Here is a 20,411-nt window from a genome sequence, read left to right as displayed (position 1 = left end):
GTGTCGAATACACCCATGTACACTGTGAACCGCCATAGCCGGTTTGATATGTAACAGTGAAAGACATCAATTGAAGTCTTGCTCTCAGAAATGAGTTTCTTTATGATGCAGATGTTGATAGACTGCCATACATTATTTACATTACACAAGTATGAGTTTCCGCCCAAAAAAATCATCGTCCGAACGTCAGTGATTATCCTCGCCATTCATGACTCGCGCGGCTTCCAGTGAGGTAAAGGTTGGAGGCTGAACAGTTGGCTACAGTTTATGTTTATCCTTCAGCGAGATGGACTTCCTGTTGCTGTGCTTCATGGCGTAGAGCATCGCCGCACCAGCATCTGTTAGAGACTGGTGGGAGGAGAAGGAAAGGCAGAGTGATCAGCTAAACAGACAAAGTATTCTAGCACAAAGCAGTACAATGTTTTGGAAGTGGCATGAATTACCTGCGAGTCTGAGACGACAGATTTCCTCTGGAAAAAACAAAAGTTAGGAGATGAATTGTGGCGAATCTAACCAATATTAGGCACCGAACGTGATACAGACACTGTAAAAACTCACCCTGGTGAAGTTATGTATGTTGTTGTATATTGGCTCCATGGTTTTAACCCATTCTTGATATGTCTGTTTGTCCTCCACACTGCGATTATGCTCTCTGCAAACAGAGAACACACTCATTTTGTTCAGAACAGTTTAAGAAATACCCTACAGCTATTGAATAAAGAGCGTGCGCTCAGACACACACTATCATTTATCTGACAACATCAAGGAGGGGAAAAAAACCTCGAAAACAAGCTGAAACTCAAAATGATAAGAAAAAGAAGCCTCGAAGGTTACGTATGAAAAATTGAATTAGAAAACAATGTGCACTAGTTTGAAGTAAAATAATAATTGTATTAAAAGCATAATGGAAATAAGCAGTTCATCAGATTAATCAGATTTTCTTGGAAAATTGATTCTCATTTTACTTTAACTCACTTTCATACTTTTGCGTATGCTTGAGTTTTTCCCCTAGTTTCTGTTTCTGTAACTCCTTTTTTAATGTAACCATCAAAATGAATGGACTTAGACCTGATTGTTCCTGTCTTTTGTCTTTTTTCCAAGCGTTGAAAGTTTAATAGAATCACCCCTTATTAAATCCATTTGTCAGACTTCAGCATACATGTTGCCCACACAGTACCTATCTGTCAGATGTTAACTCACATTGCTCTCTCGATCAGCTTCCTCTGCAGCTCTCCTTCCCTCCTGGCGTCGAGGAAGCGGCCCCTCACAGCCAGAGCGGCGCTGGCCTGTGACGAGTTGAGCTGAATGATGGCCAGAGACAGAGAGGACAGGGCTGCCGAGCTGTGAAGGGGAGGGGGGTGTAAACTTTTATCATAAGAGTGCTTCTCAACATTTACGGCTTCAGCCTCGCCATTGTACTGCACGCACACAGGGGCCACTTTGAGCTGCCCAGACAATGAATTGCACGACCTTCACAGTATATGAAGCAGACAGACTGAGATGAGAGGTTCATTTACTCTGTGACTGAACGCTAGAATGGATGAGAAATGCAATTTACATGGCGCAATCATTTCTGCATGATGCGAAGGCTCCGGTATCTCGGCAACAGCCGGTCTCCTTGGAGCTTCAAAACACCTGCTTCGCCTAAAGGTTTGCTTAGATTGGTATGAAATAATACGTCTAATCAACTGCTGTCCTCTGGGTGGGAACACCTCGTTGATTAAAGATGTCACAAGATAATGACTTATTTAAGCTTACAAGCAGGCAAACAGCTCAGCGCAGCATTGGTGTGTGTGTATGTGTGAGAGTAAGGCAATCTCAAAACACTTCGATTAAATAAACATCTCTATCACCTGTCGTTAGTAACATCTCGGTCTGCAATGATCACTCTGAGCATCGTCTGCCCGTTCCTCTGCCTGTACCTGACCTGCAGCTGGATGGACACACGGCTGCCAGAGGTCGGCGCCGACACTGAAGAGAAGCGACACAAATACAGTGATGATCGATGAGTGTTTATGCGGCACAGAGAAAGAACATGATGACCATTTGACCAATTAAATATGGTGTCACAGCCTGGTTTGGTTTTAAATGGACAAATACAATTCAGCTGAAGTGCTGTACTAGTCGAATGAATCAAACAACATTGTCGGACTGGCCTAACGCACTCCATTAAGAATACAGGCTGCTCCATTCAGAGAAACGTTCAGTGGTCTGAAGTTCGGGTTGAACTGCTGCCGAATTTGCCTGTTAGTTAAAGTTCACCCGATACTGAAAATAGAGTCATTATCCACTCACCTCCATGCCAGTGGAAAACTGGGTAGAGTTTTCTAGTCCACAGAACATTGCTGGGGTTTCATAGCAAGACTAAAAAATATAAAATGGCTCCATACAGCTTGTCTGGTGTAATGTAAGTCTGCAGAAGCCCTGACCTTTGATAAAGATGTACACCCTTTTTAAAGCTGAAATCTTCAATTTAGCTGCTAAGCCAAAAGCATCACCCCGTCTGAAGTGTATCTCAAGCTCGACCATGTGTCAACGGTGTAGGTAATGTCTTTTCAAATCAGTTTGAGTCTCTCGGGTCATCTGGGGATTTGCAATTACCCCAGACAAGCAGTATGATGCAAGTTTTTTTTCCGGTTTCTTTTTTTGTTGTTGTGTTAAAACTAGCTCCCATCTACTTGCCATCAGTTGAACTACGTTCCTAAAAAGTAGTCCTGCCTATAATTCTGTGACATTCTGACATCCCCCACTGAGTCTCACATTTGCATAATCTACAGCTGCCCAGCACCTAATTTGGCACATTAGAACTCATTTAGCACAGCTGTTCTGTTGTTGTTAGTGGTGCCGGCTCATGCGTGTGTGAGCTGACCAATCAGAGCAGACTTGGTATTCAGGAGGTAGACCTTAAAACGACAGGAGCTAAAACAGAGCGTTTCAGAGAGAGGAAGAATACAGAGCTGCACTGAACAATAACAGAAAGTATGATGCATTTAGTGAGAATAAAAGCATGTTAACCTTTTCCAGTAGTAACCCAAAATAAAAGTATGAACCTGAAAATGAGCATTATATGTCTCATTTAAAGTGTGACCTGTTAATCCAGATGGACATGTTCCTGGTTTTTCCAGAAGTTGCACTTTCTTACTGGACCTATTTCTGCATTTTCATCAATGCAGAGAGAAAATTCGCTCGTGTTGTTATGACTCTGGCTCCCTCTCAGTTCACAATGTGTATTTCTGCTTTGCAAAGATATCAGGTGGAGACTTCAAATTTTCTTGTTTGTTAACAACATTCAGTAACACCTGGCAGCACACATCGCAGCACCAACTGTGGTATTCAGGCAGCAGCACAGAAACTGGCAAGGTAAAGCAGATTTCTGGGAAAGCTACTGTTTCTTTTGGTTAGCCTTCAGATAGTTCCCGGGAGAGTCCAGCCACACATGTAAATTACAGTCAGACTGTAAATGGTGGCATTTCAGTTTCCCTCACCTCCTGCGTCCTGATCATTGGCTCCAAACTGGAAGGTGATCTCTGTGTTTGGGTCCACATTCCCCACCTCTCTGATCACTTTGTGTCCTGCCTCTCTCTCTCCTCTCATACCCCTGAACCAAACAACAAAACACAAGTCAATGTGTGCCAACTAGTTAGAAATATGTGAGGGTATACAAAGCACAGCTCTCACAGTGATTTGGGCAGCAGTAATGTGACAGCACAATGTGTAGCGATGGTCCTGTTCTCAATGATCTGTTCAAACTCCGGGTGCAACCTTTTGGGACTTGCAATTACCGCCTAGGAGACACAGACAACAAGAACTGAGTAGAGATAATAAAAATGCTGGCGCTCAGAGTGCAAATCTGACAGTCGCTGAAACAATTTTCAAATCGTGTCTCACTTTCCCCCCAGTGCGATCAGCAAGTCTTCCCAGCTCGTCCAGCCTGCAGTCTGTTCCCTCTATGGACAGCACAGACACCGTCACACTAATGAAAGAGGCACATTTCAGTGTGAATTTCATTACAGCACAGCACACAACCCACACCTTTATGACCCCTTATTAGCACTAATATTAGCACTAGTCTTACAATTGCTAATGTAAGTGGAGCCTACGCGCTTCAGCTATGTAAATGGATGTTAATTTTCTGTTCAGCGATACAGTAATTTAATGCTCGTTTTAATTCTTGACATTGACGAGGTGATGTGCACCAACCCCTGATTGGCTGCGTACTCTCCCAGCTCCTGGTAGAAGATGGTGGATGAGAGGAGGGTGCGAGCATCAATGTCCTCCTCCTCCAGGTTCCCCAGCTCTGTGTTGGCCTTCCCATCTGTACAGATAATCACCTTCAAGATCAGCAGGGATAGCGGATCAGGAATGTATTGTTTTTTTTAGAAAAACAGAAAAATTGACATTTGTGATGTGATTGATTGAAGTTTGTTTCTGCATTTTTATGACCATCTATTACAAATCATATAATCATTACATCAGAGCTCTTCCCAGGAATGTTGAGACACTGAGAGGTCAGTGGATATAATGAGAGCTGTCATCGTTAACGGTGCGCGACATTCATGTTTCTGTAGCCCATTAATTTGAGTGGACAGGAAAACATGCGTAATTGTTATTAACTACAATTTAAGAATGTTTTGCACCACAGCTGAGAGAGACTTGGACACCAACACATCAAAGCAGCCATCAACTACTGTCAACAACAGAATTTCCCCAGACTCCCTTATAAAATTGCTTAATTGTGTGAATTTATGAGTTAGGAGTAGCTTTATTAACTCCAACGAATGCGGTCTATCACAAAATCTGGATTATTTGGACCTTCTTGTTTATTCGGCTAATGTTATACATTAAGTTAAATCTTTATTTGTGTAGAAAACATCACGCCCTTTTGTGCCAGTGATGTACATATTTTATTAGAGATCGCAAATAATCACTTGAGACGCACGTTGAAACACATTGTGCCACATGTGAACTGACTGACTCAGAGCTCTCCACTGGTAATCCAATCACCAAAGACGCATGTTAATACCAGGGATAAACAGCCTCATATTTTAAAACAATGCGGCGCAGTGAGGATACAGATGTTTAGACAGAGGAGCGTTTATGTGGATCTGCAAGTTTGTCACCGTTAACAGAGTCCATGCTGCTGTACAAACCACAGAATTGTGGAGAAACATTAGGTTTCGCGATCAAAGAAAGTGTTTATGTCATGTGGAAGCTTCTGTTTATATTCTCATGCTCCTTGTTTGAGGGGGTGCTGCAGCCTCCTCAGCCCCCCTGCTACCCACGTCCATGGCTCATCCAATTAAAAGCGCAGACTCTGACCACCCCTCATAATGTTGAAATGAGTACAGACAGATGCAGGAAACATAAAATGGCACTGTGTTAAAAGAGCAGTAGCTGAAAATGCTGACTAAGGTCAACAAACAAATACATACGCCTTTCCCTCTTACTTACTGTTCAAATACAGAGCAAGCGACAATCGCTGTGTGGGATTCCTGGTTCCTTCTCAGTTAACATGATATGTTTATGGATCAACACGTCTGTCATAAACACGCTCATATTGTGCTGAATTTATGCAACTAGGCAGCACAGTGGATTTTTCTACAGGACATGTGTATAATGCAGTGTATGTGAACAGTGAGTAAGGGTGAAACATATAAATACACAGGTATGGTCTTCCAAATAAAAGACCAAACCTACCTTAGAGCCTGGCTGTCTGGAGGCCGTTGCAATGGCCAGGAGCGCAGCTGGACCAAGAGCTGTGGTCCCTGATTCAGTTAATCTTCCGACAAGAGGAAAAGGTAATGTTACTATCATTTCAAGAAAGGCAAAAACAGCAGATTTTTCTTCAGTCACTGCTTTATCACCGACCCCTGAACTTGTCTCTGTAAGTAGTCCTTGGTCTGTGACAGTGGAGGCGGACTGGGGAAACTCGCGGCAGCCTTTTTCAGATAGTTGACGTCGGCCAACTCAGCGCCGTATAGGAAACGTGGCGGGAAATTGTCATGTCCATGCATCGTCACCTGGCAAATCAAAACATTACAGGATGAAGAAAAGCCACAGTGATAACTTGCATTCTGCACTTGCAGTCATATATGAGAAACTGAAAATTAAATCAAATATAGAAAAAAACTTAAAAGACAGAATCAAATAACAAAAAAAAATTCAAATGCAAACACAGGACAGTTGTCTTTAGATCAAGCTTCTGGCGATCGCGTGTATACCTGATGGTTGAAGGTGATGAGTCCCACTTGTACATCAGGTTGTTGCTCACTCAGTCTCTGAACGCACTGTAACACGGCTTCCTGCACAAACTGTTTTGAATACAATGATTTTATTTGTATTTTTTTTTTATCACCAAAAGCATCTTGACAACATCTTCAAACAGCTGCTGTTGTCATGATACTCCTTGTTGTGCATGTAACACTAAGAGCAAATCTTGAATTTTGTAGTTGTTGGTTTTCAAGTCAAATGATAATGTTAGTTGGAGAGTTTGGTAAGACTTCATTTACACCCCTTGCCTTTACTGTAGCTGCTAGCTAGCATTAGCATGTGCCCTGTCTGAAGATCCCAATTCGGCATCTCTGGGTTCGGGGGGACTTGGATTATGCCAGACGAGCTGCATGGAGCCATTTTCTACATTTTTTTGAGTAGGTTTTTTTTCATACCATTTATAAAATACAGATCAAGCTTGTGCACAGACGAGATGAATGCAAACACTTTTGGCTTTCAAATACAATGAAGACTTTGGGCTTTTAAAAGGGTGTAAATAGTGTCTTTTCAAACCAATTTCAGATCTCTGGGTTTGCAGTGACCTAGAATTTTCCCGGATGAGCTTATATATATTTTGTGGTTGTTCTTGTGATTTTGTTTCAATCTGCTTCAGATGTTTAGGAGAATGCTGTGATGCTGATTTGCTGTGACGCTCCGGAAATGTTTAGTTGACTATGAAACATCACTTGACTTTCCATCAACACAGGAGTGAGTAGATAATGACTGAATTTTCATTTTTGGGTGAACTTCTCCTCTAAGTTAAAAGCACACTTGAAAAAATTAGAAATACTCACTTGTAGACGGGACATGTGGACAGCCTGCTCTCCGTCTGACACCTTGAAACGACAGGGATTGAACTTTTAAAAACACTGCAGCTCAGATTTGTGAACGGTCACAAACAGTAAACAGATCGGCGCTCAGTCTTGAGGTGTTCACCTGGGAGGTCGAGCTCATGGAGCCTGAGATGTCGATGCAGAAGAGCAGCAGAGCGTCAGCGGCACATGGGGGTTTTTCATCTGCAGGCAGCACAAAGAGGCCATCCTGGTAGCCAGATAGGAGACAATGTGGCGCACTGGGAGAGCTGGTCGACTCCAAGGACTGACAGAAGTAACACGCTTTCGCCTGTGGGTGGAGAGAACACAGTCAGAGAGACACAGCCAATCACAATTATCCATTCTTCCATTATGCTCTGAAATCGTGTTACTACTTATTTGTTTCAGAATAAAGCTTAGATAAAAAACAGTGTGTAATCACCTCATTGTCACAGGAGGAGTCCAGCACAGCGCCGCACTGGCAGCAGGAGATGGGTTCTCCTTGTATGGTCTGCACTGGAAACATGCAAATGAAGCGTCATTAAGAGCTAATAAGACGGAAGATAAAACCAGACGGCCGATAATGAAGGTTTTATGGTGATGATAAAAGTTTACTGACCTCTTTCCTCTGAGAGTAATTTTCCTAAACTGACAAGGACCACATTAGGATTCCCCGGCAGAAACCCCTTGTCTGCTGATCCTGGGCCGGGGACAACAAGAGCAGTGGATTAAAGAGTGTGCATTCTTTCAAAAGTGGGCGACAGTGTTAGAGTTACGTTTACCAGTAGGTGATGGGACACATGACGGGTCTGAATTTGATTTTTGAGATGAAAGAGACGGTGTGGATGAGGGTAACAGAACCAGGTATTCTGGCATTGACTTCATGAAGGAAGGTCTTGGAGGAAGAGGTGGCGCTGAGGTTTGAGAGCAGTGCAGAATAAACGGGGATGACCAAAAAAATTAATAAATAAGGAAAAGGAAAAAGCAGTATATCATGACCAAAAAGCTGAAAAGAAACTGTCATTCATCCATTTACCTATTGTCTGGGCCGTCACACCACTATTACCAGCAGGTAGTTTCACCTGGACCCCTGTGCCCTCCGGTAGGGTGTATGAGTAGTTTGGATCCCAAGACTGCGTGTTTAGATCAGGCTCATCTTTTGGGAGGTCATAGGTAAATGTCTGACCTGTGGCGTTAGGGGACAGGAGTGGCAGGCTGTTGGCTGCAGGTTTCATGTGTGGTGGAAGAAGAGCTGGGGGAGGCAAGAGAGGAGCAGTGCGTCAAAGAATTGATTCAACCAAACAATTAAAACTTTCATAGCTTCATCTCGAAGGCTGCTGATCAGATTGATGAAACACCTCTTGAAGAGCAGTGGGCGACCAAACATAGTTCAACTGCAGTTCAACCAACTAGGCTGAGAAAGCTTTCTCTCCCAAATTATGAAAGAACATGCATGAATTCATTATTGGGTCAGTATGAGTTATCATCAGTCATCTGATAGAACCACATTAAATACCTTTTCTGGTAACATTGAAAGTTGAAGGTAAAGTCTTTGTAATAAGCATAACTAGTAGTTAGTAGATAATAAGGCCCTTGTATGTTTTCATAAGACACGTATTAACAATATCATGTGTTAATACGACTATATAAGCAATAATAATAGCATCAATAACACTTTTAACGTTATATTATCTACACATTTATAAACACTTGTAATATAAAAAGTTTAATTTATGGACTGCATAAGGACGTTAATAAAAGTCCTTTTCTGTTCCGCGTTCCAAACTCATTTATGGATCCTTGACTCAAATTAAAAATAGAAGTACACTTTGGACTTTGAATTTATTAAATCACTTTTGGGTGCACTTTACTTGCTAATACAAAAAATCCTTTTAAAACCTTCCATGGAAACAAACACATAAATGTGTGCAGAGTGATTACATAACACATGTTATAGAGGCTATTTTGCACGGATGTGAATACTGGTGCTTCCTGAGATTCTGGCTTCCCCGTTGGTTCGCCTTGGGCACGAAAAACTTTGAAAACCACGGTGTAACCAAATTTCTTTGTTTATTTATTCATTGAAATGTTGTGTTTTTGCAAACAGTCACATTCGTTCAGTCATAGTACATCTGGTTTTAGTGCCCTAACAAGCCTTATCCTCATGTTAGCTTACAGTTTTCAATAAAAAACGAAAAAGAGAGCACTGTGGGATTCTGGGTATCAACCCTGAGCTGAATAATAGTATGAAAAACAATAACCAGAGTAAAGTTAGAAATGTTACCTCCCTAACCTTTGCTAATGCTTATATTTTATATATGTTCAGATTTTGAGATTATCTACATCTCAGTCCACGACAAATGAACACGAACTGTCCACATGATTACACCAAAGGTAATTAGAAAATGTTTTTTTGCATACTGGCTGAGCCCCTCAGAATGTTTTCTTTTTTTCCCCCCTCTGGGCACACTCTTCCTTAAATGCTTTTTACAGGTTGCACTTGGCAGTCGACTGAGAAACAAGGCAAAGGCAGAATTTCACTTGTAAAAGACATTTAAATAAATAGAATACATTTAAAAATGATTGTTTCATCAAATTATTGCAATAACTGAAAGAGATGCAAATTGTTCTCTGTGTTTAGTTGCTCTCTGTTGAATGTGACTAAGAGGATAACGCTGAATTTTGGGATGAATTACTCCTTAAAGGTATCATTTGCCTAACAAGTTATTTGTGATGATACAGAAGTACAGAAACAATAGATGTTTTGTCACACATTAACACTGATGACGACACATTCACAGTACCTGTTTTTCGAGGAGGTGTTGTCTGCTTTACAGGCCTACTGGCGGGAGAGGCAGCCCCTGCTTTGTTGTGAAATTCTGCGTTCTCGTAGAAGATAGAGGGCTTCACCGATGTCTTCACCTCCTTGCTCTTTTCCAACTGCTCCACCATCTTGGGGGTAGGTGAGAGTGACTTTGGTGATTTGGCTTCTGCAGGATTTGTGGGAGGAGGTGGTGGAGGAATGCGAGGACGGACCCGGTTCACAGGAGGGAGAAGAGCTAAAAATTATAGAAAATAAATATATATATATGTATACGCAGGCAGTGGCTATTAATTTGAGAGCTTGCGAGAGAAATGTGAGCACAGACAAAACAACTGGTGCAGCAACAACCTTTGTGCTGCGAGGAAAATGTGACTCAGGTTGCAGATGGCTTTTACTGAGCAAAGCAAAGTATCTGAAGGGAATATCTCCCTTCAAGATAGACAGGAGAGGTTGGTGTGTGTCACTGATTGCATAACACATAATGGTACTTAACCAACCAGTCACCCAGAAAGGAAAAGCCCACGTGCTGATACTTCTACAGTTGCTCGTCATCAGTCGTTGATATTTATAATAGTCGTGTTTTAATTAACTGGAATTCGCTTCCTCAATCTTTCTCTTAAATAATGACTTCCTACATTTCCCTCGGTGCCTTTGGATTCCCTGCAGAGAATGGACCTGACAGCAGGTGAGGTGTAGGTGACAGATACAGCACAGCCAAAGCTTTGTGTACTTTGGGCGGATTTTCTCAGATGGGGGAGTCAACAAAGACTCCTTTTGAATCCGACTCAAAAATCTCATGTTTCCTGCTGATGTTTCAAGTTTTAAATATTATTTCAGGTGTCAAACCTCCACTGAGGTACGACTGAAAAAAATCTTTCCCTGGCAGTGGAACTGAAAAAACTATAACTAAACAGCAAGGCGAGCCCCAGAATGTGGCATCTGTCTTTTTAAACAAGTATTATAAAACAAGTATTATCAGTGTTGATTTTCTTCTTGGATGTCTTGCACGTGGGTGTTTGAAAAGAAATCCCACCTGAGCGTTTGACGACATTGGCATTGGATCGCTGGCCGTCCTTCTGACTCACCGATGGCGGCACATAAACAAACCCACAAGCAAATTCCATCGTGAGCCTACCTGCCTGTGAGAGAGAGGACTTTATTACATCAATCTCTTTAAGACAACACATGTGATCACACCTAAAACCAAAGCAGTTAGATTCTAATTATCTCTCGGGAACATGTGACATTCTGTTTTTTAAGATGCTGACATGCCTTTGAGAAGCCTTCCAATGGAAGAAACTCAATCCAGACAACAAAAGAAACATGTCTGTTGCATCTGCAATTAAAAATGGATAAAAACCTTTAAAATTAAGAATATCTAAGGCATACTTACACACGCAGAGTTCCTTTGAATGCTGACCGTACAGTACAACCATAAACATGAAACACTCTCAGGTCTCAGTGTTTCAGCTGCTACTGCTACTGTGACGTCTTGTCACTTACTATGTCTTTCTCAGACATGTTGTCCAACAGGTTTCACGTCTTCCCTGATACCATTAGCACAAAGAAGCCTGGTTGGGTAGTTAGTCACATATTTATGGCATATTGCCTAACTCTAGTTAAACATTAATCCTAACCCTAACCCAACATGAATATAAATAAAATGGGTGGACGAATAGGGGCAGGGCAGTGCTGTGTCAAAGGTCAATATGGTTAATGGGCGTAAAGTCTTCAAAGTCTTTCAAAGAAAATCCAAGTGGCTATACTTTGAAGATATTCCATGTACACAGTTCTGTTAGTACCCATGACACACTTTTATGTTCCTTTTCATATATAGTATGTGTGTATGCAGGGTAGAAAAGGCCTCGGACAATAGTGTCTGTAATGTTATATAATGTTATGTTATTTGGTTAAGGAATGCCGCTCCCAATCTACAAGCCTTATGTGTATAGGAGGACTTAAGTGAAATAAGAAAAACTGTAAATACCAACACTAAAGAGCATAATGTGCCAAGTGAAACAACTGTTTAACTTGGCTTATGTCTGATTTGTCTAATTAAAAGTACCAACATGGGCAATGAATTCCTCATACAATTAAGTAAACACATAAAAAGATTGAATACAATCTACATATTTTAAATTCATGTTTTGAAAATATGAAAAAATCCACACATTTCAGATTAAGATCTTTCACCAGTCTGTTGTTTCCAGCGTCATTTTCTACGCTGCTGTGTGTTGGGGCAGCAGCATCCAAGCCAGCGACACTAACAGACTTGATAAAATCATCAAGAAGGCTGGCTCCGTAGTTGGTCTCAGGTTGGAGTCTTTTGAGAGGAGAACACTGAACAAACTGTTATCCATCATGGACAATGATCAGCACCCTCTCCATCACACAGTAGACAGACAGCGGAGCACCTTCTCTCACAGACTGCTGCAGCTCCGCTGTCGAAGGGACAGATACAGGAAATCTTTCCTGCCACATGCCATCACACTGCACCCTATATTTTATCTTGCACTACAATTACTCTGCTTATTTATACACTTTTATACATTTTGTACATTTTGTATATTACTTTTTTCTATTGCTATTTAATATGTCTAGGTTGTTCCTCTTATTTCATTGTGTTGTTATTGTCTCTGTGTATAATGCTGCTGCTACACCGGAATTTCCCATCTTGGGGTCAATAAAGTATATCTATCTATCTATCTATCTATCTATCTATCTATCTATCTATCTATCTATCTATCTATCTTAAAGATTGGATTAGATTAAACACAAATGCACGTTTCAGGTTCTTTGTTCTTTTGTGTTGGTTGATAACAACACTGTACTTAAGGACTTACTTCAGATTCATTAAGATTCATCCTCAGGGGACCATAGAAATATTTACCAAATTGAATGGCAGTCCAATCAATAATTGTGAACACATTAAACAAAGAAAAAAGAAAAAGCAAATGTCAGCCTTGTGGCGGCGCTAGAGGGACTCGCCACAGTCGGTGGGATTCATCCTCTGAAAGTCAAAAAGACAGATAAGAGGCAAAACAATTTCACTTTTATTTTGAAAATCCATTCCCTCAGTCAAAGTAACTTCTGCGTGCTTCTACATAATACTTTATGTAAACATTGACCTTGTGTGCACACATCATTGTAAACCTGTGCCGCGGTCACTATCATCTTTCTTTATTACAGCGACCTAATGACTCAGACATGATGGCAGTAAATAAATATCTTCTCTTGTTCTCTTTTGTTTCATCTTAACGTGCACACATGGGTGCATCGCACGTACACACTCACACATACACACATATAGCTCCTGCACAAACAGTACATTCTAGTCTTTGATAAGTTAATTCATAATGCAGAAGCACTCAAACCACGTGGGTTAGAATATTAAGGCCTTAACATTTTTTACATATTACAAATGGTTGGGAACAGATTATATCTGACTTTAACTCAAGATCAGTGTGACAACATATAATAATAATTGTTATTTTCAAAAAGCTCTGAATTCTAACTCCTCGTGAGAAATACGTCTAGGACACAGTATATCAGACGGCTTCGACAACTTCAACATAGTTAGCTGGGTAGAAGCCCTCCTTTCCTCCGCTCAGGACTCCTCGACACCAACCCTGGTCGTCCTCCTCCTCCACCTTCTTGAAAACTTCACCTGGAATCAAAAAGGGACAAAATAATGGTGTCAAAAGTGATCGTTTTCCAATAAAGAGTAAATTATGTGTTTCTTTAAATGCATTTTTAGTTAAGTTAGTGTATAATGAAGACATGGGATCAGTTTAGATGATGAGGTTAAAAAAAGACATTCGAAATTTGAACTATAATACAGAGAAATCATGTCATGTCAACTGCACACTTATATTTACAAGCCTGTCTGTCATCATTTCAGGGGGATGTGATGCATGTCTGTCTCCCTGCTCAGATTTACACTGCTACAGTGGTTTCAATTGTGTATAAAGATCTTGCCTACTGAAGCATTAACACTGAGAACAACACCACTGTCTAAAAGCGTCTTAGTGACGTCACATCACACTTAATGTGTCACCTGCTTTAAAGGACAGCTCATCACCCTCCTCTCCCACATAGTCGTACAGAGCTCGCACCTTCACACCCCCGATCATCACACTAGCAGGAGAACAAAAGGGACTTTTAAGCAGTCAGAAAACAGACATATGACTTGGAATGAAATGTACATTGTTCATTTAAATGAGTTAAAATACAATGAAGTGTTCACTGCTGTGGATAACTTACGGTTGGCTCCCTTTTCTTTTCTGGTCTCTCTTCTTTCTGTTTAGCTTTTTCACAGGCGGGACCCATTCCTGATGTGAGAGATAAAAGTTTGGGTTTAAAATTCATCATTTCAATCAAGGAAAACAGCTACAACAAACAAACCTTCACACAACTTATTATTTTGGGGTTGAGTGATTGATGTACAAATGTTGTTGAAAAATCTTCTTACATCTCCAAAATGTTCACTTCTGACGGAAAAAGTCTTCTTCATTAGTTTTTTAAACAATGTGTGAGATCACATTATGTTCATTTTCAGGTTTACAATCTTATCATGAGTTTTTTTGCTGCAGCTCTGTATTACCCCTCTGTTTGAGCCCCCCCCCCCCATTGAGTACCCAGTCTCCTCTGATTGGTCAGCTCACCCATGCCTGAGCCAGCACAACTAACAATAACAGAGCAGTGATGGTAATTAATCATTTTTTTTTATGCCAAACGAGCTGTGCTGCAAATCTGTGGTAGTGTGGTGTCACAAACGGAATAAAAGGCGGGGACACTGATGAGGCGTTTCAGGAGCAGCGTTTTCTGTGGGAGATTGGAGCTTCTGTCATCAGTATCCTGAGTAAAAAGCCTGTATTTGCTTGACCCCTTCATCGACCCCAACCTCTGCCCTAGTTTGATTTTATACTAGGTGTACTTTATATACCTTTATACTACATCACCGGCGTTCTAATGCCTACGTATTTGGATGCAGCCGTTATTCAAAAAAATCACCGGGAAGGTATCACCTGCACGCAAAAACTGACTTGGAAGCGAATGAACTGTTCTCTACTGTACTTGTATTATTTGAACGCAGATTAAAGCAGCTGGGTTGTTGCAACAAACCTCAATCTTTGGCCAGTCGGTGGGCATGCCAGGACCGTGGTTGTTCTTCCACCATTTGAGATCATCTTGATCACTGATGGACATCAGAGTTTGGTGGAGCTCACTGTACACTGCCTTCACACTGACACAAGGGACATGGGACACAATAAATGCACTTTCTCTGCATTAACCCAAGAGTCACACACACTCACACCAAGCCCTGGACGCTCACCTCTCATTGTTGGTGACGTCAAGATGTCTGTGGATGGAGAGGAAGGCCTGCTTCAGGAAGCTGATCCTCTTCCTCTCCTCCTCCTGCGACTTCTCAAAAATGGCCTCCATCTCCTCCATGTAGCGAGGCGTGTAGGATGTCACATCCTCGAGGGCTTTCTCATAGTGCTCTCTGTGCTGCAGGCAGCTCACAAGGACAGGTTTTATGATGAAAAAGTTGGGATAGGCTCCCTCAGAGAGAACATCTAATGTGCTTCTTTAATGGCGGACAATCTCAAATGTATAAATCATCGGGTGCTCTCGACTGTTCCCATGCTGGGCTCCATAAACACTGAGCAGAGTAACAATAACACATCTCCATACAAGGGAAACACTTGGAGAGGAGATTAAAGCCTGGAGCTCGTGTTTGGAGCTGATAAGTCCACATGCAGCAGGCCAACAAAACTTTGGAGGAATGCAACATGTTTAACTCTTTGGTATGTCATGAAGACGGAATTTCAAATGTGCTCAAGAGGTGCAGTGTGTCACCATCCCTCCTCACCTTCTCTTTCTCCTCTGTGACCTTCTCTTTGGCATCTGTGAATTTCTGCTTCTTCTCTGGACTCATCTCAGTGTTTTCGTTGGCTTGTTTCTCTTTATCCAGGGCCGCTTGCTCCCTCTGACAGGACTTGTGATAAGCAACTCGGGCCTTCTCCAGCTGATGAAGTAACATAAGTATGCTCATCAGTTTCCCAAGAGTTAGATGAGAGGATTGATGGAGGGAGGGGTTGCTTTAGCTGAGCCTGGCTCTGTACAAACTTTTTAAAAAATATACCAACCAGCACCATTGAAGATCACGCAAAATATATAAACCATGCGAGCGTCACAGACAAGGGGTTGGGGTGAAATTAGCTTTTTGAATTTCACATTAATTTCAATTCAATTTGATTCACAAAGTGCTTTAAATAGTCAGTAGAAAAATGTATGCATAACTTAAATGAATAGTTTGGTATTTTGGGAAACACAGAGAGAAGACCCTCATTTCAAAGGCCTGTAGTAAATGTGAAGCTACTGTAGCAGTTCGTTAGCTTAGCATACCAGGCGTTATGTGATGGACTTTCTCCATTTTTCTGAAGTCAAGATGCACCAAACCCGGTAAAAACATGTTGATTCTAAACTTAAGCTGATATGAATTAAACGAACACGTTTACACATTTTAATTAGTGAGCTATACGCCTTGTTTCCACATAGCTTATGTCTGTAGCTTAAATTTTTTCAAAGGAACAGTTCGACAGAAAATGCTTCTTAGCTAACACTGCTAGGATGCTACACTAGGGGTGTAACATGAGTGCAGGCGTAGCGTGGGGTTCATACGTCTGTTAACAAAATGTTTCCCAAGATGGGCTGAACCCCTGAGAGGCCAACCTCCCCTCTTATGTGTTGCGGCCATTTTGCTTTGACGTCACGCTCAGGGTGGGAGGCTCAGAGGTTGTACTGCTGTGTTTCAGGTTCCAGACATGGGGAATCTGACAAACCATTATCATTTCACCACTTCCCAATAAACCTGCATCTGAAAAGTCAATGAATGGCGAAATCAAGACAGACATCTGGCAATATTTAAAGGTAAAACAACATCTTTGGTAACCCTTTAGCCAACGTTAGCATTCAACCACTTCCTAGCTAACATTTGCTGTTTGATTACATCCAGTGTGTTTTACTTATAGGCTTGAATACATGTGTAAACAGATGTGAGTGGATAATTTAGAGTTAATCTTTATTGCATGCCTGTCATATCGTGTAACAGTACCAAACAGTTGTTAGCTAGTGAGTGGCTGAATGCTAACATTAGCTGTTGTCTAACTGAAGCTGAAGAGATATTAAATGTGATGTTTTACCTTGAAATACCACCTCTATTGTCTTTTCAGTTGCTGCTAAAACAGGAAACGGTGTAATGCTAACAAATAAGATTTCGTTGGTCTGTATGGCATTTGAGTTACCCACCCTAAGCGAGACGTCACAGGCAAATGGCTGCCGTGTGAATATGGTATGGTAATATGGTACCGGTATGTACACACCCACACACACACACACAATCTAAATGACCACTGTGCACTGACCTTCATCAGCTTTTTGGACCAGGGTTTCTGTGCACGTGAGAAACTTGTGTTGTTGTCATAGCTCTCTCTGAAACCACAGAAGATTTTCTTGGGAAAGGTCTCCTTCTGCCAGGTCTTCACCCGGTCCCCTTCCTCTGCGACGAGTGACTGGGAGATGGTGGAGTGGAGGTCAGACAGGCGCTCCGTGGAGGTGAAGAAACACTGCCACGCCCTCATGAGGGAGCCGTAAAGCGGCCCTGGGGACGGCGGAAACAAAAACACGGCGTGAGTCATGGGAACCAATAGAGAAATAATTACCTCCAAGTGTGTTTTGGAAAGTTTCAAATGAGCACCGATGCGGCTGTTTAATAACAATCAAGCTGTAATTGCGACTTGATGAGAGTCAACGTGATCAAAAAGCCCTGCGTTTGCATGTTTTCTCTGTTTCTAGGCCATCGTGTCTCCCCCGTCATCACACAGCTTCTCATACTTACTAGAATCCACTATGGACTTCCACTTGCTGCTCCACTGGCTGAGCTGCTGGGCATACTGTTTCTCCACCTTTGCCCTCTCCATGAAGCAGGCCACGATGTCGTTGCAGGCCTGGAAGGACTGATCGGTCCGGTGCACTGTGCGCACATAATTCCCCGGCTAGGTGGACGAAAAGTTGGTGATGATGTGCGAGAATAACAGGCCTGACTTGTTAATTCACAAACACAAATGAGCACTTGTTTGAATTAAGTAGTTTAGTCTTTGGTGTGACCATAAATATTAATCCTCACCATCCAGAAGCTCTGTTTCTTGGCATCCTCGGGTGGCTCTTTTGGAAGACTCGCCATTATTGAGAAGGTTTCTGTCTCAGAAAGCAAGAGAAGGCTGTTACACAAGCAAGTTGCCAGACTGGTTGCCAGGAAAGGCAGCTTTTGCTGACAGACAGGTGACTCTGAATAGCATGCAACAGGTTGGACCTCTACACAGTGCAGATGTTAGCAGGCTGACTCTCTCATAAGCACATCCTCTCCTCTTGTACTGGATTCATTGCTGATAGGGGATAATTGGTGGCTGAAGCCTCGCATAGCGTATGTGTGTTGCTCAGCTTATTGCCATAACAACTTGGATGATCCCAACGAGGTGTTATTTACACTGTACAGTGCTTGGATACATCCAAACCCCCCCTGCGTGAGTACGGGGAGTGTCGTTGCAGTGGCAGACTGGAATTCACAGGGGTGGGATCTGCCAGCAGGAATAGAACAGCTGCTCCGGCATTCTTCCTGTTGCCTTCCCAAAATAAACAGCAAGAGAAAGGTCATCTTTCCCTTTGCTCTGACTAATACAAGGCCTATTAGAAACCAACTGTCTTCCACTCTGACTCCGCCAGCAATTCGACTTGGAGATCACGACCGCAGGAGAGCGACAGGGGCAGATTTCTGCTTTGGCAAACGAACCGGAATGCAGGATTTAAAAAGGAATGAGGAGACATTTTTGGACAGCATTTAGAGCCAAGCTTTCCAGGGCAGATTGGCTAAAAAGACTAGATATGCATGCACAAACATGCACAGGACGCAGTCACATAAAGGCCTATTTCTATCTGGGTAACATGTTGACACATTGCTGGCTGACTAATGTGAAAATGACTAACCACACCTCATCACAAGACTGAGCATGACAGAGAGTCAGGCTCAGCGAGGACTCTCTTCCCCCTCTGTTTTATGTTGTTTTATCAACATGGCAGGGTTACAGGGTCTGATTAAGATCTTGCACATGCAGAGGAAAAGAAGACTTTTGAAATGACATGCGTCCTCCCACACAGAAGCATTCATATCAAAGGATTGTAATGCAAAAAGATAAAATAAAAAATAAAAAGAAGCAAGTAAAGAAGCGAAAAAAAAGTGGCAGCAGAGCAGTCACGCCTGGGAGAAACCAGCACTTACATTTCTCTCTGAATCACCAGTGATTACTCAAGTGACCACTTGTTACTGTAGTTCAAGGGCTCGCAGAAGATTTTCTCTCCATTTCTCTGTCCGTCTCCCTCTCTCTCTCTCTCTCCCTATCTCTCTCTCTCTCCCTGTGTACCTCTCCTCCTCTAACACATGCTCCTCTCCCTCTCTCTGACCCAATTTTCCCCTGGCAGTTAAAGTTACACACACACGCGTTGTTGATCTGAAAGTGGGCGTGAGAAGCTGGGACCATGCATGCAAAGCAAGCAGAAAGAAAGAAAAAACACACACACACACACACACACAAGAAAACACATAATAAACAAACCTGAACATTTGCATGGTAATCACTCCGCTGCTAATTGGCTTCAGGGCAAACAAAGAGGGAGGAAGAAACTCACCTTGCACGCTCTCCTCCCCCGTCAGCTGTGTTGTTCTAGTTCACAGTCATACCAGGGTTGAACTATTCTTTCTCTTTCTCTTCTGTTCTCTACTTTAACCCCATTCTTTGCCTCTTTTACTCACCGGCTCTCCTCTGACTGTCCCCCTCTCACTCCACTCTGCTATTAGAGGAAAAACAGCTGGATGAATCCCCCTCCTTCTCTCTCCCTGCCCCGTCCCTCCCTCTGTCTCTCTCGATATGGTGCTAATGAGATGCTGAACCTTCATTTTGACCGTCCGTCCGCTCGCAGAATCGTGTCAGTGTGGCACAGAGTCATGTGAGCTTATTAGTATGTGTGTGTGACAGCAGGGGGGGGAGAAGGGGAGGAATGGGGTGTCCCATGAACTGCCACATTAGCCCCGTGGCCCTTTGTGACCTGCCATTCTGTGTGGTCAGGCCTAGAAAGAGCACTCACTGTTTACTGGTTCTGGGATTTACTCTCATGGATGTTAGGCCAGAAGTTAAAGGAGAACACAAGAGTTACAGTTCATTTACTTCTGCCTCGATCTGGTTCATATTTCTCAGCCTTTCCTGCGATGAATGCTGTGTATAATTAGACTATTTTAAAATATTTCTTAACAGCTTATCCAGACCACATTCACCACCCACCAGGCATGAGATATCGTTTCTCACTTTATATCAATGTGGGATTTTTTCTTTCTTTTAGGTTTCATGATGCCAGATATTGGAATAAGTTGCCTTTTCACATGTTTTGAA

General features: G+C 42.2%; 2 protein-coding genes across 3 annotated transcripts; both read right to left on the bottom strand.

Moving 5' to 3' along the window:
* Nucleotides 1–70: 70 nt before the first annotated feature.
* Nucleotides 71–11,422, bottom strand: LOC115570700 (circularly permutated Ras protein 1-like). Its single transcript, XM_030399372.1, has 21 exons — nucleotides 11,300–11,422; nucleotides 10,940–11,045; nucleotides 9,887–10,141; nucleotides 8,119–8,334; nucleotides 7,865–7,996; nucleotides 7,702–7,782; nucleotides 7,525–7,598; nucleotides 7,207–7,392; nucleotides 7,065–7,106; nucleotides 6,222–6,311; nucleotides 5,869–6,020; nucleotides 5,698–5,779; nucleotides 4,201–4,331; nucleotides 3,889–3,973; nucleotides 3,679–3,785; nucleotides 3,486–3,598; nucleotides 1,854–1,971; nucleotides 1,201–1,341; nucleotides 559–652; nucleotides 444–470; nucleotides 71–348 (listed from the first exon to the last, which is right to left on the bottom strand). The coding sequence occupies exons 2-21, from the start codon at nucleotides 11,028–11,030 to the stop codon at nucleotides 259–261; spliced, it is 2,307 nt and encodes a 768-aa protein (XP_030255232.1). The 5' UTR covers nucleotides 11,031–11,045; nucleotides 11,300–11,422; the 3' UTR covers nucleotides 71–258.
* A 1,514-nt stretch (nucleotides 11,423–12,936) lies between these two features.
* Nucleotides 12,937–19,901, bottom strand: LOC115571067 (protein kinase C and casein kinase II substrate protein 3-like). 2 transcript variants are annotated; one of them, XM_030400109.1, is made up of 10 exons: nucleotides 19,654–19,901; nucleotides 18,098–18,168; nucleotides 17,810–17,966; nucleotides 17,337–17,572; nucleotides 15,782–15,937; nucleotides 15,242–15,417; nucleotides 15,031–15,151; nucleotides 14,170–14,237; nucleotides 13,964–14,043; nucleotides 12,937–13,573 (listed from the first exon to the last, which is right to left on the bottom strand). In XM_030400109.1, the coding sequence occupies exons 2-10, from the start codon at nucleotides 18,152–18,154 to the stop codon at nucleotides 13,455–13,457; spliced, it is 1,170 nt and encodes a 389-aa protein (XP_030255969.1). In that variant the 5' UTR covers nucleotides 18,155–18,168; nucleotides 19,654–19,901; the 3' UTR covers nucleotides 12,937–13,454. The 2 variants fall into 2 exon arrangements, with proteins under 2 accessions (XP_030255969.1, XP_030255968.1); XM_030400108.1 differs by lacking the exon at nucleotides 19,654–19,901 and adding an exon at nucleotides 19,247–19,410.
* Between the last annotated feature and the right edge of the window lie 510 nt (nucleotides 19,902–20,411).

The sequence above is a fragment of the Sparus aurata genome, chromosome 20 (genome assembly GCF_900880675.1).
Source record: "Sparus aurata chromosome 20, fSpaAur1.1, whole genome shotgun sequence".
In the NCBI taxonomy this organism is placed as follows: Eukaryota; Metazoa; Chordata; class Actinopteri; order Spariformes; family Sparidae; genus Sparus; species Sparus aurata.
The sequence above is the reverse complement of the archived record's forward strand: the minus strand, read 5'-3'. Positions and strand labels throughout refer to the sequence as shown.